This window comes from Morus notabilis, unplaced genomic scaffold (genome assembly GCF_000414095.1).
Source record: "Morus notabilis unplaced genomic scaffold, ASM41409v2 Scaffold973, whole genome shotgun sequence".
NCBI classification, from domain to species: Eukaryota; Viridiplantae; Streptophyta; class Magnoliopsida; order Rosales; family Moraceae; genus Morus; species Morus notabilis.
In genome coordinates, this window is record NW_010362556.1 from 100,857 (window position 1) to 118,923 (window position 18,067).

Here is an 18,067-nt window from a genome sequence, read left to right on the forward strand (position 1 = left end):
CCTCCCGCCCGCCCACTCACCTTTAGGAAGAGAGATAGATTTCTGTTCTTATTTTCGGCCTGAGCCCAAGAAGTACGGCGATGACTGGGCTTAATAGCAAAGCGTGCAGTCTCGGCCTTTGGCGAGAGCCCAAGCCCAGCAAGGGAACCTCTCCCCTCTACTCACAAGCCTCAGCAATGGTAGATTGCCAACAGCCAACGACGACCCAAAACAGCGTTTGTAAAAGTTAAACAGAGACAGAGAGCGAGAGAGAGAGGGAGAGAGAGAGAAAGAGAGGGAGAGAGAGCGACGGCGGAGATGACAGAGACAAAGGCAAGGCGACTGAAGGGCCACAACGCCACCGCCACGTGCTGCGTGGCCTCACGTGACAGGCCTGGCCTCGTCCTCACCACCGGCGAGGTATTCAGTATTCTCCGTTTTCTTCTTTTTAATTCAGACTAGCTCCACTTTCAGTTTCAGCTTTACCAAAATCAATAAATCTATAATCTTCATATACGAATCAGGATGGTTCCGTTTGCTGGTTTGACATGCGATGCAAAGACGTCGTTCGCACTCTAGAAGTTGGGAACGAACCATTATCATCCATTTGCTTCAAGTCTGGTAATTTTGAGCTTTGGACTTTAAATTTTGGATTTTTATTTTTGTCTTGCACTACAAATCCGGACTAGGAGTAATTTTTGAAACTTGGGAGGTTGGTTATGGGAATTATATCGAGAATTAGTTTTAACTTGTAAATATGGACTTAGTTTGATTTAGTGGAAGTGGAACAAAAAAGTATTTATTTTTATATGTTTCATGTTCACCTTCACTTGTTTATGATCATTTCTTGGAATGCTTTATCGGCTGATTATGTGTGTTTTGTGTTTGATCTTTATCGTGTTTGTAAAAACATGTTGCTTGATTCAGGAAATGAGAATGTCATTTATGTTTCCTCTGGAAAGGAAGTCAAGAGCTTTGATGTCCATCTGGTAATCATTCATGGCGTTGATGAAGAAGTTACTAGTTCTAATTGTGGTTTGTTTTATGTTTATTTTTGTGTTCACCGTCTTTAGGAAAAAGAAGCTAAAATTTCTGTGTACCTTTTGATTTTGCTCCCTCTCTTTGACATACAATGTGATTTTTGTTGTATGATTTTACACTTTTGTTTGCTTACTAATAAGTTGTTATTGTATACGTTCTATTTCGCAGGCCAATGCATTTAAGCCGTTGGAGAGTTATGTATATAATAAGGAGGAGATAAATCAGGTAGACATTAGTTTTAACTTTGTTTATTAAGGGCAGATGTAGCATCTGAGCAAATATCACACTCTTGAATTTAAGTGTTACATCTGAGCTATATCACGCTCTTGATTCTATATGGCTAAAGTATGTTTATGTCGAAAACTCGATCCCGTGTATTTATTTCCTTTAATTTTCAGAGGTTGGTGCTCAATGTGATGTCAAGTTCTTATTCCTTTGTGTGTATGTGTTTTATGGTTTTTTTCTTTTCTTCCTTGGCTTAAGGGTAGTAATCTCACATTTCAATTTAAAGCCTCACATTATCTGAGAAAGAAATTCATAAAATTTTGAAGTGAGCCTGCTATATGTATCTAGTAAGTTAAATTTTTAATCATTTACACTCACAAACAAATAATAAGTTTTATTGAACGTTGAACTAAAGTTGCATCTAGTGGTGGAATTTATTTTTATTTTTTTTATTTTTTTATAGAATGATCTTTCCATGCTAATTTTTCCTAACAGAACATTAATCCTGTCTATGCAAGATTGCGTTGAACTACAAGTCTTCTTTTCTTGCTGCTGCAGATGATGGTGGTGATGTTAAGGTTCGTACCACACATAAAAACACAGTTCTCAGTTTCTCTCTCGGTAGCTTTTTACCGTAGTGTAGTGTGAGCTGTAGACATGCTAATAGGCAGAAACAACTTTGTATGTTTGGTTTTCCACTTGTAAAGGTATATGCTGAAAATTTAGTCGTTGGATGTTTTTCTTTCCACTAAAGTGGTGACTGTTTTAAAGGCTTTTTTTTTTCTGATTGGTATACATTACTAATTGAAAAAGTTTTCTTATTTTACCTGGTCAGGCTATTTAGACAATATAGCTCTAACTTCGTAGCATGATGTTAATTTCATATGTATTGGGCATACTTGCCAGATCATTAACTCTCTCTCCCATGCATATATTATCATGCGTTCTGCAGTTATTTGGAGATGTGAAAGGTTTGACATTTTCACAATGTTCATTTCATTATGCTTCTGTTGCTCATTGTAATCTCTATGGCAGATCATAGACATTAGTCAAAAATGTCTCTATAAAACATTGAGAGCTGGCCATACAAGTGTATCCTTTCTTGTAAACATAAACACGTTTTATTGGACGTCCATACAACATTAACAGGGTAATTTGCAAGTCCAGGTTGGTTTACCAGAGCTTCTCGTCTATTGTTCGATCTTTATCCACATCTGTCACCTTAACGGCCATGTATTATAGATTTGCAGCAGCGTGCAATTCCTTCCATGGAGACCCTGGGAAGGTATTTCTATATGAATTTTTAATTTCTTTTTTCTTACTCATCTCTCTCTATCACCATCTATCTACAAATATCCAAATAGATGCACCTGGGGGTGATATTGATGTTAAGAAGTCTATGATTAAAGTGGTTTTAACTCAGGTTCTTCTGCTTGTATGTAATACATACTAACTTTATGCATTTTGATTATTGATTAAAAAATTGTGGAGACGTAAGATGAATTTTTTGGTGTTGTGATTTTGTGCAAAGTGGTTAGTTAAAGGGCATTCTTACAGTTTTCATAAGTAAATAAAGATTTATGTGGATGTCTGTATGAGACAAGCTACCTTTTTGGTGTAAATGTAATTTTTCATTTGGCTGGAAGATAAAGCATAAGTTGCAGAGTAAGAGTCAGCCGGTAACTGATATGTTACGCAGTGAGGCTTGAAGTATGATGAAAAGAGTGGTTTGTGGTAGCCATTTCATGGAAGGCGATTAGAATTTTTCATTTTGCTTGTGGGAAGGTGTGTAGAATTTTGGGCCGATAGCATTTAGGTTTTGGTGGATTAATTACTATTATCAAGTTTTACTGCTATTTGTTAGTATTAATGTCAATGGGAAATTGGGAACTACTTGAATTTTACTTGGACAAGTTTTACTGCTCTGTCATGGTATTTGTATTTTACTTGACAAGCTCAACACAGGGATTTTTTTTTTTTCCTACCACAATCTGGTAAAAACATATAATCTTTGAGAACCAATTATTTTTTCGCATGTTCTTCTAGTTATTAGTGGAGGGCTTGATTCTAAACTTGTGATGTGGGACTTCTCCAAAGGCCGTCCACACAAAATTGTGGATTTTGGTAAGTACTTGTTTAATACTGCTACAATCTCGTTTTCTTTCAGTGACTGTTGTGCCATCGACCAGAAAATGGAATTTGTTCTAAATCCTTCCCTTTTCATTGCCACAGCTCTGCATGATAACAATGGTGGCAGCACAGGACAGTGTTTTAATCCTGCTTACATTCATGCACTTGCGGTTCCAGATATTGATATGTTAGACAAATCAGGCAAGATTTGTACTGTCGCAAGGGGTGATGGATCTGTCGATGTTATCGATGTTGAATCTGAACTTGCTGTCATCAAGTCAAAAACTTCTACAGGATCCCAAAGAGGATCTCAGAATAGATCCAAAAACAGAAGCAGAACTAATGACACAGAAAACTCAGAACAAAATGGAAGAAAAAGGATACATTTGGATTACTCTTTTGGGGGTCACACTGCTGCAGTGTCTTGCGTGTGAGTCATTTACTTTGAGTGCAATTTTAGAAGACTTAACACTCTTTTCTCAAAAGAAACTGTATTCAATTATTTGACTAGTACAATTTATTCAGGGCATTTTCACTATTTGGTGAAAGAGGAAAATTCATAATTTCAGGGGGAAATGACAAGTCAGTAAAGGTATGGGATTGGTCCCGATATCTTGATACAGAAGGAACTAGCAGCGGGACTAATGTTTTACAATTGAACATCAATCTGAGCAAAAAGGTGAGTTCTTGTATCTTTTAGACAGCTGCCGGGATTTCATTTTTGTTTTTTCAAACTTCTCATCCAGTACCTAATGCCTCGGCAGGTCAATTGGCTCTGCACCACTCCAACTGAATCAGAAAACCTCGTTGTATGCGACACAACGAAAGTGGTGAAGGTCTATTCTGTTTCATAAATCAGTGCTGCGCAACCATGGACTATTTGCTAACTGAAACTCCTGGTGAGAAAACCGATTACCAACTCTGGAAAATCGTTTCCTCTTCACCTCGAAGCTCCATTCGATCGGATGTCCATCTAAAAGTTCGAAGAGGTTATCACAAATCTAGTGGCTGATTAGCCTGCTAACAAATTACAATCTCTCATCAGGGAATGCCACGCTTTTTTGAGGTTCTTATCTATTCTAGTGAGGCATGTGGGAATTACATTTCATTATACGACTGATTTTAGGCGTAGAAGCTTGTACTTTTTTATTGTCTTTTCTGCCTTTTTCTCCCTCATCGGGATGAGAGAATCTTTTACCTTGTAATTTTTTTTTTTTTAAATAATTTGTGAAGTCTATAGTGAGTCGTGACAATCAGGCAAATGAGTTCTCAAAAGCGATTGGATATATATATATATATAATGATCAAGATGAGCTTTGATGAAATTACTCTTAAATATTGTATAGTTTTCCAGAAGAATGTAGTTTTTTTTTTTTTTTTTTTTTGAAGAAAGACAGAAGAATGTAGTTGGGTTTTACATCTATGTTTGTGGTCATAAACGGACGCAACATGATAATCAAATGCTACCAAAATTTATTCCAGTGTCCTACATCTTGGGATCCGTACACAGCCAAGTTGTACGACCAATAATAAAGCTAGGTACCATGTAAAAAAAAAAAAAGAGAAATTTAAAAAAGAAGTGAAGTTAGGTACAATGAGGGGATCCGTACACAGCCAAGTTGTACGACCAATAATAAAGTTAGGTACCATGTAAAAAAAAAAAAAAAAGAGAAATTTAAAAAAGAAGTGAAGTTAGGTACAATGAAGCCAGAATTTAAAAATTTTGAGTTGGTGAGTCAGATCTCCACAAGTGGTAGTATACAACCATCTTGAATTGTACAGGAAAAAGAACCAAATGGATTACCACTTACGCGTGGGATATTACCATCTTTTGATTGTAAAAAGCCACCTCTTTGGTCCTTCAATCAAGATTTCTCTTTCTAATTCACATTTTTAAAGCTTTATCTGACATTTGAATGACTGGGTCATCAACGATTGAGAAATTATGAGCAACATGCAAACTCACCCTTCCTAGAGCTAAAAATAGTTGCTCTTTATCTTATTGACAACGATTATTTGTATGGTTGCCCCAAAGCCAAAAGGTAAACAACTTTGGAGACTAAACAATCTTGGCAACTTGTAAGATGTTCAAACTTGGAACTCAAATATATATATATATATATATATATATATATGTATGTATGTATGTATGTATGTATGGATGTATGTATAAAGCCATGGCAATGTATGGAGTCTTTGTTTGCATGTATATCAATCGACGTGACATGCAAGGCTTTGGTTTGTTTTCTGTAAGGTTTGTTGGTTAAAGATGTACCCTTCCCAACCGAAACCTTCCTTAGACTTCCAGCAAAAATTTCAAATCCTCTTTTTACACCCAAAAAAAAAAAAAAAAAAAAAAAGGGAAGAAGAAGAAACAATATAGATGTTGCTTCTTGTCTCTCTTTCTCTCCAAGAAAAATGAAAACCAACACCTCAACCTCCACAACCACCATTAATCTTCTCCTCCTTTAAGCAGTAGTACAAAAGATATATATGCTTGTAGTTGCACCACCCTCAAGTAAAGACCAACCTACTGCCCTTTTATGGTGTTTGGGGTCTTCCATATAAAAATAAGTGACCAAACTGAGATTGAGAAAGCACAGGGAGAGAGAGAGGGCCCTGCTGATCAAGTAAGCTGATCGAAAATCAAGATGATGCAATCTGGGATTCCTCTCTGCAGCACTTGTGGTGAGCAAGTGGGGCTTGATGCCAATGGAGAAGTCTTTGTGGCTTGTCACGAGTGCAATTTCCCCATTTGCAAGGATTGTTTGAATTATGAGATCAACGAGGGGCGCAAAGTTTGCCTGCGTTGTAGCACGCCCTATGGCGGTATTTGTTTAACTTGGATTTCTCTATTTTTCCGCCCTGTGGCGGTATTTTTCTAACTTGGATTTCTCTATTTTTCTCAGTTCTTTCTTCACTTTTATCCTATTATGATTTGAAACTGAGATCCTTATTTGGTCCACTAATATGTATAACATCTTAGATGGCAAAGTTGGATAGAAACGTTATCATGTCCAAAACAAGTTAGCAGTCATGACAAACTTTTGCCAAATTGTTGCAACACAATAAGTTTTTGGACCATTTAAACATTACTCTTTGTACTAAGCTTATCTGACTACAGATTTATGCTTCATGTTATATGATTGTTAGGTCCCTATTATGCTCTATATGTTTGAACGAGGGCAATAATTCCAAATTGAGTTTGAGCCTTGTAACTGAAGCATTATCTTATAAACAAATTAATGACAATGGTTTGTTGAATTCTAGATCAACATCTGTTTTGGTTATGTTTGGTATAGAGTAGACACTTTAGAATTGCATGATTTGTAAGCTCTGTGTTACTTTGATTTCTATAGAGGATTCACTGGCGGATCACGGCGAAACAAATATATCTGAAACTGGATCCACCATGGCATCTCACCTCAATGAACCAAAGGTAAGAATGATTTTTGTACGTATTTCTCTGCTTCACACGCATTTCCAAGGAGAAGAATAGCAAGCTTAAATTAATATTGAGTATTGGTTTTCACAGGATGTGGGACTTCATGCTAGACATATCAGCAGTGTGTCTACAGTGGATAGTGGTAAGACAATCCATTTGTTTTATCCATGTTTGGATCTTTTGGTCCCCAGATTTCATTTAATTTCATATAATAAATTGTTGATTACAATCTCGATTGGTTTCTCTTTAAGAAATGAATGATGAGTCCGGGAATCCAATTTGGAAGAATAGAGTAGAGAGTTGGAAGGATAAAAAGAACAAGAAGAAAAAGGCTGCGACTAAGGCGGAGAAAGAGGAGGTTCAAGTCCCACCTGAGCAACAGATGGAAGGGCAACAACAGTGAGAATATATCTTTTGTTATCAAATGTTAATGAAATAGTTTTTATAATATGGTTACCTTTAGAGACTACAACAAAATATATGACTTAATGTGATTGTTTTTATAGGTCTCCAGATGGTGCACAACCATTTTCAACTCTCATTCCACTTTCTAAAAGCAAACTCACACCCTACAGAGTTGTGATAATCATGAGATTGATCATTCTGGTTCTCTTCTTCCATTACCGAGTAACTCATCCGGTTGATAGTGCTTATGGTCTATGGATGACCTCTGTGATTTGTGAGATCTGGTTTGCCTATTCCTGGATCTTGGACCAGTTTCCCAAATGGTCTCCAGTTAGTAGGGAAACATACATTGACAGGCTTTCTGCAAGGTTCATATCTTCATCTGAAATACTAAGTTTTTACCTATAGTTAGTAGTTATTGATTATATTGGTTTGATTATGTTTAGGAATTCAATTGGGTTTTTCTATACACCTAACAATTTTTAGAGGTGATTACTGAACTTGTTATTTTGGCTCTACCCTTTTTCCTTTCTGCCACAAACTTTAGTTGGATATAAAGCAAGATGTTAGAAAACGAACAGACAGTGCTTCCTGGCTTAGTATAACGTAAACCAATCAACATACATTAGGTAGATAATCTTTAGATATGTAATTGAATGTATAAGATTTTTTTCCTATACATTTGATAATTTTAGTTTTCTAGTTTTCATCTCATGCTTCCAAGTTGGGTAACTAAACTTGTTATTTTGCCAATGAACACAATATTTTCTAGCTGTGTATGTGAATAACTTAACATAGATTAGAGAGCCAATGTTTGAATGTGTACTTGAATGTCAGGTATGAAAGAGAGGGTGAACCATCAGAGCTAGCTGCTGTAGATTTCTTCGTGAGTACAGTCGATCCAATGAAAGAACCGCCATTGATCACGGCCAACACAGTGCTTTCCATCCTTGCAGTGGACTATCCAGTTGATAAGGTCTCCTGCTATGTGTCTGATGATGGTGCTGCCATGCTTACTTTCGAATCCTTAGTTGAAACAGCTGATTTTGCAAGGAAGTGGGTTCCATTCTGCAAGAAATTCGCAATTGAACCACGTGCTCCTGAGTTCTACTTCTCACAGAAGATTGACTACCTGAAGGATAAAATTCAGCCTTCTTTTGTGAAGGAACGCCGAGCAATGAAAGTATAGCATTTTAAAGAGAATTAACCGCTTCAGTAAAACTAACTATAAATGTGCTTGAAATCATTTTTGTGTTAATGGTTTTATTTTGAATTATTGTAGAGAGATTATGAAGAGTTCAAAGTGAGAATTAATGCTTTAGTGGCAAAAGCTCAGAAAACACCTGAAGAAGGCTGGACCATGCAAGATGGAACATCTTGGCCCGGGAATAATACGCGTGATCACCCTGGCATGATTCAGGTTAATTTGTTTACTAAATTTTCATTTTTTTAATTAATACTAAGTGTCAATTAAAACTTTATTTTTGAGCTTGGAATCTATTGTTTCAATAAAGTAAAAAAAGATGAGAAAACACACGCAAGATAAATAATGGTTCATTTTCAAGGTCGATCTGCTTGCTGACTCTGCGTCAGGACAATAATTAAGCTCAAGACACTTAACATCTAGTTATCCAGTTTTAGTCTTGTTCAATCTGATTTCCAAAATATTTTCTTCCCCCGCCATGTGACATACTTCGTTCTTCAGGTTTTTCTTGGAAACACTGGTGCCCATGACATAGACGGATACGAAATTCCCCGTCTGGTCTATGTCTCCAGAGAAAAGAGACCCGGTTACCCACACCACAAGAAAGCTGGTGCTGAAAATGCTCTGGTATGGCTCTATATACTTTATATACAAAATTTGTGATATTTATTGTTGCATTGAAAATTTTAACTAAGACATGATGTTTTGGGCTTATACAGGTTAGAGTATCTGCGGTTCTTACAAATGCGCCATTCATACTTAACCTTGACTGTGACCACTATGTTAACAACAGCCAGGCCATTCGTGAGGCTATGTGTTTCTTGATGGACCCTCAAGTGGGCCCAGGTGTCTGCTATGTGCAGTTCCCTCAGAGGTTTGATGGGATTGACCGCAGTGATCGATATGCCAATCGTAACACTGTTTTCTTCGATGTAAGTTCAATGTAGAAGAAGTAATGACTACCTCTTTTTGCAGTACCAAAAGAGTTATGAGCATTTGGATTCTAAAGAACGTTCTAATATTCTGATTATACAGGTTAACATGAGAGGACTTGATGGTATACAAGGACCGGTTTATGTGGGGACTGGGACCGTCTTCAATAGGCAAGCACTTTATGGATATAGTCCTGCATCTTTGCCAGCCTTACCAAAGCCTTCCTCATCCTGCTCATGGTGTGGCTGCTGCTCATGTTGCTGCCCGACCAAGAAGCCATCTAAAGACCCCTCAGAACTTTATCGAGATGCTAAACGCGATGAACTTGATGCCGCCATATTCAACCTCAGGGAAATCGATAGTAAGTCTAGTGTTCGTATAAATTGGATTTAGACAAATCATGACATAGTTTTCAAAATACTTAAATGCGTTTTTGTTTTCCACTGGGCAGATTATGATGAGCATGAGAGATCCATGCTCATCTCCCAACTGAGCTTTGAGAAAACCTTTGGATTATCATCTGTATTCATCGAGTCTACATTAATGGATAACGGTGGAGTGCCCGAATCTATTAACCCCTCTGCATTGATCAAGGAGGCAATTCATGTCATTAGTTGTGGTTATGAAGAAAAAACAGCATGGGGAAAAGAAGTACCTACTACTCTCTCTGAATTTCATATTCCAGAGCACTTAAACATGGATAACCTATTACCATCTTAATAATAATGATTGTATTCTATCGTCACAGATTGGTTGGATATATGGCTCAGTCACAGAGGACATCCTAACAGGTTTCAAGATGCACTGCCGTGGATGGAGGTCAATTTACTGCATGCCCTTAAGGCCTGCATTCAAAGGGTCAGCACCAATCAACTTGTCTGATAGGCTTCACCAAGTTCTTCGATGGGCGCTCGGATCTGTTGAGATCTTCTTCAGCAGGCACTGCCCCCTTTGGTATGGCTTTGCAGGAGGTCGCCTCAGGTGGCTGCAGCGCTTGGCTTACATCAACACCATTGTTTATCCTTTCACATCCTTCCCTCTCATTGCTTATTGTGCATTGCCAGCAATTTGCCTTCTCACAGGCAAATTTATCATTCCAACGGTAATTGCTTCTACTACCAACATTTTTCTTTGGAAGAATACCCACCATTACTAATAAAGACATTACTGAAAGAACAATGATGTGGATTTCAAGTTGTCTACTAATTTTTTTTTTTTTTTTGGTACCAAGTGAATCCTTTTATAGAAAGTTTTCCGATGGGATAATAACGACTCTTCTGTCACATCATTTGGTACAAAAAAGAAATTTTGTCAATAACTTGGGATCCTCTTGTATTGTCTTAAACATTTAGAATGGTAGAGATATATGATATATCAGAATGCATAACCATTGAAACCAATACAATATCCTTGAGCTTCAACTCTTTTAAAACGTACTAATAAGAAAGCCCAGTTTCGCAAATACTAAGAAGTCATGGTACACACATGAAACTTACTATTCATTACTTTTGTTGACATGATTCAGCTTTCAAACCTGGCAAGTCTTCTGTTCCTTTGCCTCTTCTTCTCCATCATTGTCACCAGCATTCTCGAGCTGCGGTGGAGCGGAGTCACCATCGAGGAGTTCTGGCGTAACGAGCAGTTCTGGGTGATCGGAGGCGTTTCAGCCCATCTCTTCGCCGTCTTCCAAGGCTTCCTCAAGATGTTGGCAGGACTTGACACCAACTTCACAGTCACTGCAAAGGCCGCTGACGATTCGGAGTTTGGGGACCTCTACATCATCAAGTGGACCACACTTTTGATCCCTCCAACGACCCTTCTCATTATCAACTTGGTTGGTGTGGTTGCAGGATTCTCTGACGCTCTAAACAAAGGATATGAAGCTTGGGGTCCACTGTTTGGCAAGGTTTTCTTTGCCTTTTGGGTGATTCTTCATCTCTACCCGTTCCTTAAGGGTCTCATGGGTCGCCAAAACAAGACTCCCACCATTGTTGTGCTTTGGTCAGTGCTTTTGGCATCTGTCTTCTCTCTTGTTTGGGTCAAGATTAACCCGTTTGTGAGCAAAGTGGACAGCAACACCATTGCCCAGAGCTGCATTTCTATAGATTGTTAAGGTTACTACGTGAAAGTTGCGCTGTATGATGAAATTTTTTTTACCATTCACTAGTGGGAATCGGAGGTTTTACTGTAATATCGGGTTCAGTTAGCATAGAAGAATTCGCAAGATTCTCCATCTTTTTTGGGTTTTTTTTTTTTAATGATTCTTTTTCTTTCTTTTTTTTTTCTTTTCTTTTTTTTTTTTTTTGGGTTTTGGAAGGATTAGTTTGTAAAGTTCAAGAATTGGCGTATGCGAGTGGCATCGGTGTAAAAGGTGGTGTTCATCTATACATCTATAAATATATATATATATATATATATATAAAGTTGCAAAAATACTGTTAATAAATTCAACCAAAATGAAGGCTCGTTGGGGATTTCTCTTTCCTATCGTGACAACTCTTGTTCCCCCACCTTTTTAGCGCCCTCCGAAAAACCCACGATATCCTAACTCATGGCACACTTTCTAGATTTTCATTTTTGATATGTGGCTTCACAAGTGAGAAATGGTTCTTAGCCAACGGTGACCGGCTTTCGTAAAAGCACCTTTGGGCGGTGGTTTCTCGATCCGATTTCTCACTTGAAGAAAGATAGCCAAAGTTCTTCTTAAATAAGCAATTATGAGACTTTGAATTATAACGCTAAAGTAGACAAGCCCTTAACTTAAGGTATATTTCAGAGTGGATAAGGAGAAGTTCGGGACAGATCCAGGAAAACATGGAGAGGGCAGGGGGCATGGATGATAGGCACAATTATTATGAGTTTTCAGCAGTTGAGCATGCCTCTTTCTTTGATGAAAAACCTAACTACCTTGCGAAGCAAACGCCCTCGCGCCCTGTGTGAACAAACAAAGAGTGGTGGCAGAGCTATCAAAAGGTAAAGTCCAAGTTATGGAAAAACATCAGAGTCTAAGTGCCTATCACTCACAAAACACAACATCATTCAAACTTAACAACAACAGTTCTTGTTGGAACTCTTTTTAGCCTTCTTCATCCAAATTTGTCACATGATCTTCTTCACCATCATTAGAGACATTACATACAATACAAGAAAGAAATTAATATATTTAATACTAGTAATATGTCAAAGAAATGAGATAGATAAATAAATATACTAAGTCCTTAATAAATTAACTAACAAGTGAGTAACTTACTTCATCACTTCAGCGGATTCCGCATCCGTTGGTTGGGTAGTTGCACTCATGTTGCTTGAAGTTGTAGGAGTGACGACCTCACCATCATCTACAAAAGAAATTGATGATCAATTTCAATAACCATGACAATAATCAATTACGATTAGGAGTAAGCTAGCTATAATTATTAAAGATTAACATTTAATAATATCACCTGTAACAACTTCATAACAGTCTTCAAAACTTTCCACTTCATCCGTGTATAGCTTGAGAACAACAGGTTCATATTCATCATCCATGGCATTCAACCAATTCTTCAAACAAATTACTGCTTCGACCATCCTAGGAGACAATGAACTCCTAAACGGATTAAGAATACGGCGGCCAGTTAAAAAAGCTGATTCGGATGCAACTATCGACACCGGAACCACAAGCAAATTTTTAGCAACCTGAAAAACCATCTTATACCAAGTGCATTCACTTTCCACCAACCTAAAATATCGAATTGTTCATCAGTAATCTCCTCACATCGCTTGCTCAAATACTTATCAACCTCATCCATTTGAGTAGTACCGTCTTGGCTATGCTTTTTCATCGGCCTGAATAATGAAATGTTAATAGCAAAACTCCTATGCTAGGTTTTTAACTAAAAAATGTCATTTAATTTACTATTTTAAGTGCATTTTGATAATTTTATAGTTTAAAAATTAATTTGAATTTAAACTAATTTTTTTATTCAAAAAAAACTTCATAAATTTTGTTATTCTATCAAAAAAATTCATAAAATTTTTAACTTACATTCAATCAATAATGGATGTATCATAATTACAAATTTAAATTTAAATTAGTTTTAAATTCAAATAAAATTTTAAATCATAAAGCTACCAAAATACTCCTAAAGTAACATTTACCTGTCAATTTCCCTTAAAAAAACCTAACGGATGGAGCATTTTTATTAACATTTCATTGTTCATGATAAATGGATGTTACGTTTCAAATATTAGAGACAAAGTGTTACAAGGGGTTTTCGTAATTAATCTTTTTTTTTTTTTGCTTTTGATTTTTTCTCCATCTTTTTTTGTTTATCTGACAATTCTTTTTTTTACCTAAATTATCAAATGTTATCCAATTTAGATATGTCTTATTTGTTGTGCCCTAAAACTTATTTATTTCTTTGTTTTAGTCTTTTTTAATCCTTTTTTATCTTTTCTGAAATTGTTTCCTTTCGTCTTGGTTCTTTTGCTCTAAAATTTATTTGTTCATTCATTTTGATCCTTTTTGACCTTTTTTATTTATTTTTGCGCCAAAACTCTATTTTTTTCATTTGCGTTTTTTATCCTAAAACTTATTTATTTCCTAATTTGGTCCCTTTTTTTTTATCTTTTTCTTTTATTTTTGCACCCAAACTCTATTTTTTCACTTGTGTTTCTTTTGCCTTAAACTTATTTATATTCATTGTTATCCTTTTTTAAACTTTTTTTTTATTTTAGTCTTGAAATTTTTTTTTTCGGTTTGGTTCCTTTTGCACTAAAACTTAGTTATTGCTTCATTTTAGTTATTTTTTTTTACCCTGAAACTTTATCTTTTTTTCCGTTTTATTTTATTTGTCTCTAAAAGTTATTTATTTCTTCATTTTAGTTCTTTTCTGACTCTTATTTTAATTTTTTTCCTAAAATTTTAGTTTTTTCCTTTTGGTTTCTTTTGCTGTAAAACCTATTTTTCTTCATTTTAGTCCTTTTTTATCCTTTGTTTATATTTTTTCCTGAAACTTATTTTTTTTCTTTTGCCTTAAAATTTATTTATTTCTTCATTTTAGTCATATTTTGACCTTTTTTGGCTTTTTGTCCTAAAATTTTACTTTTGCTGTTTTTATTCTTTTTTAGGATTTTATTTTAAGATGTTATATGCTTTTAGTGATAATACAGTAATTAAAACTTAACACAGAGATTACTCCCCACATGCATAACACGTGGAGTTTAACTAATTTTTGTATAAAATTATATTTTTAAGGGTTACATTAAAACTAATTCTCTGTCTCTTCTTTCACATTTTAAAGTGCTTAAATAATTTCGTCTCAGAATATTACTTTAATTAGTATAAGAAGGTCCTATATATATATATATATTTTTTTTTTCTATCAGTGGCCACCACCAAATATAAAAATCTAATGACATGGCATGATAAAAAATTTAATTTTATTAATTATAATTTCTTTTAGTCAACTATATAATTTATTATAACTTTCGGATTAATATTTTATAACTAAAATAATAATACCCATTAATAAATAAATAGTAGAATAACTATTAAAGTTACATCTATATATATATATATATTATATATATTATATATATATATGTTAGAAGGTACTTTAATTAAACAACTAGGTTAATATCTGCGCAAAGCCTTTGAAGAATAAGAGAATAAGAGTTGTCTACTTTACTATTGCAATTCAAAATGGCACGTAACTCCACAACCAGCTTATTATCAGTTGCAACTTTAAATTATTTTTAATTTATTTTTTCACTGAGTGTTCTCATTAAAATATATTTTTTGTATGTGTCTTTATTTAATCTTTTTCTGTGTAATCCTTATTATTTTAATGTTGATACTTATAAAGATGTTTGTGTTTATTATGTATTAACTAACTAATTAATTGAAATCTTTATAATTTATTGAATTAATTAAAATAATAGTATGGTAATCAAAACTTAACATACAAATTATTCTCCACGTGTGTAGCACGTAAAGCTCAATTAGTAAAAATATAGATAACCTAAAAGAAAAAAAGAGTCAGAAAGTGGTTCTTGTTTTAATGTGAGGATGTGTTGATTGTTTAGATCTGGAGGCTCCTAAATTCAATGATCAAAGCAGCTATTAAATTTGTCAAGAAATGCATGTAAGGGCTGTTTTGACATCTAAATCGGCTTCAATATGTTAGCGTTCTAAGTCTTATTTAAGTAGTTTAACCCAAAAAAAAAAACGTCATTTAAGTAGGGCACCCATTAGAAATTGAACCAAAAACATCATAATATCACTTTTTTGTTGTCCATTTACCTTCCCCACCAAATATAAATATGGACAAATTACATTGTTGCCTTTTGAATTATAAGCCATGTCATAAAATGTCCTTAAATTTTAATTTGTAACATATTTTTTCTCTAAACTTTAGAAGTATTGTAAATTTTCCCTTCTGTTAAAATTTTAGAAGTCTTGGGAAAATTTACAAGACTTCTAAAATTTAAGCGAAATAGATATTATAAATTAAAAATCAAGAATATTTTGTGAACGACTTATAATTCAAAAGGCAACTATGTAATTTTTCTTATAAATAAACACCTTTTAATCCACCTTTTTAAGTCTCCTAAGATCCAAAAAAAGGAAAAAAAATTCCAAAAAAACAAAACAAAAGAAAAAGGAGATAGTGAGACTTTGTCCTCCTAAAGTTATTAATAGAAGATAGAAGATAAAAGATTAACTTCTTCTTAATTTTAATTGATTATGAAATATAAGTTCTTTTCAAAATTAAAGAAGGGTTACATCGTGGGAAAGAACACCATATAAATGATGCGTACTCATTTTACACTAATAATTGGTTTTTTTTTTTTTTTTTTTTTAAGAATGCCCGTTAACTTTATGTGTTTAGTAATTTAGTCTTTAAACTAAAAATTGTGACAATCAAACCCCTAAACTTTCAATAATACAATCACTCCAATTGCTAACACCGTTATAAATTATTGTGAGTCACGTGATCTATTTACGAGAACAATACTAAAAATTCGTTTTAACAAATTATTATATAACATAATCAAAAAACAAAAACAAAAAAGACCTGTAAAATGGAGTCTGCACACCCCCACCGATTCACGTTCTCTCCCGCATGTGTGCTTCGTTCCCCAGATCAAGAACATCACAAAGTGCAATACTTAAAATTGATCTTAAACATCAAATTAACTGCTTTGATTGCTTAAAGCTAGCAATCCAACTATCAACACGAATCTTGTGAGAATCCGAAACCACCAAAACTGAATCAAAATCCAAAATTGAAAGAAAAAAAAACAATAAAAGAAAAAAAGAAATCTTTTCTTCCCGTTGTTTGTGGTGTGAAAGCTATGAAGTAACAAGGAAAAAGAAAAAAAAAATCGTTTCTTGGTGTTATTCATCATTTCTGATTTATGGATTCTATACAATTGTTGGAGAGAGTTTCAGATTGAAGAAGAGAGAGAAAGATAGGAGATACGTCATTGCAGTAGCTTCCACTCATGAGATTCGGTGCCTCAACGGCCCAAACCCCCCGCGAGATCCAGCGTCGCAGCGGCCTCCACCACACGCGAGATCCGGCGTCGCAGAGGCCCAAACCCCCTGCGACAACTAGCGTCGCAACAGCCTCCACCATCTGCGAGATCTGGCGTCCCAACGGCCTCCACTCCGCGCAAGGTCCGGCACCGCAACGGCCTCCACCTCCGCGAGATCCGAAGAGAGAGGGAGAATAATATAGGAATGGGCGGAGGTGAGTGAGATTGTCATCTGGGCTGGACCGGCTGGTTGGTGGCCATTTCCGACAACCTAATGGTTTGGTGAAGGAGGCGAGAGAGAGAGAGAGAGAGCATGAAGGGAAAGGTGGTCGCCGGTCCGTCGCCATTTCCAATCAGTTTTTCCTCTCTTTTTTTTTGAAAAGGAAATAATTTTTTAAAGTTAAATTCCAATATTGCCCTGATAAATGGCGCACGTGAGGGGCACATGCAACATTCCATCCATGATGTCTAATGGCGTTAGCAATTGAAGTAATTGCACCAATATTTACGTCTTGTTCATTTCGCTGATCGAGTTTAAAATTTGAGTTGATATGTAATTTTATGTGAGAGTTTTTTACTGTAGCAAAAAAGTTAGATGTGATTGTTTATGAGAGCTTTTTACTGTAATAAAACTTGAATTCTAAACTCAAATTAGCGAAATGAACGAGATTTAAAGAGTGATTGTCACAATTTTTAGTTGAAGAATTGCCCAAAACATAAGCAGATCCCTAGATCTAGGAACTTAAGTGCTCATAATTTTTGTGTTTGGGCTTGTCAGTCATCAAGCTCTGGGTTTATCCCAATCCAGGAGGTGGCTCCTGCTGTTTAATAAAACACTGTTCAAATAAAAAAAAATTGTCAAACACATAAAATTTAGGGGGAATCTGTACAAAAAAAAAAGCCCTAATAATTTCATGGTCAAAAGGTACTTTTACTTATTTCACGGTGGACTAAAAATAGAGGGGGCACCGTAAATATTCCCAATAAAATTATACAAACATCGGTCTTTCAAGATTGAAAATCCACTTTGACGGTCCTTCACTTGACCCTTGCTTTGTGGCAAACATCAATAATTTTGACGGATTGAACCTGTCATCACATGCATATATAAGTCTCGTTTATTTTATTAATTTAAATTTTTAATTTTAAATTTTTACAGTAAAAAATTATTAAAAAATATT

The 18,067-nt window shown here is 35.3% G+C and overlaps 1 protein-coding gene across 1 annotated transcript; it reads left to right on the forward strand.

Annotated features, from left to right (window-relative positions):
- Nucleotides 1-228: 228 nt before the first annotated feature.
- LOC21389260 (cellulose synthase A catalytic subunit 8 [UDP-forming]) lies at nt 229-11,581 on the forward strand. The gene is made up of 24 exons (XM_024168394.1): nt 229-399; nt 504-600; nt 907-968; nt 1,189-1,245; nt 1,764-1,823; nt 2,281-2,337; nt 2,488-2,530; nt 3,292-3,369; nt 3,478-3,805; nt 3,901-4,054; nt 4,140-4,220; nt 6,027-6,204; nt 6,735-6,814; nt 6,911-6,962; nt 7,072-7,219; nt 7,327-7,593; nt 8,063-8,408; nt 8,508-8,645; nt 8,931-9,056; nt 9,149-9,361; nt 9,465-9,723; nt 9,814-10,013; nt 10,111-10,464; nt 10,888-11,581. The coding sequence occupies exons 1-24, from the start codon at nt 298-300 to the stop codon at nt 11,473-11,475; spliced, it is 4,068 nt and encodes a 1,355-aa protein (XP_024024162.1). The 5' UTR covers nt 229-297; the 3' UTR covers nt 11,476-11,581.
- The last annotated feature ends 6,486 nt before the right edge of the window (nt 11,582-18,067 follow it).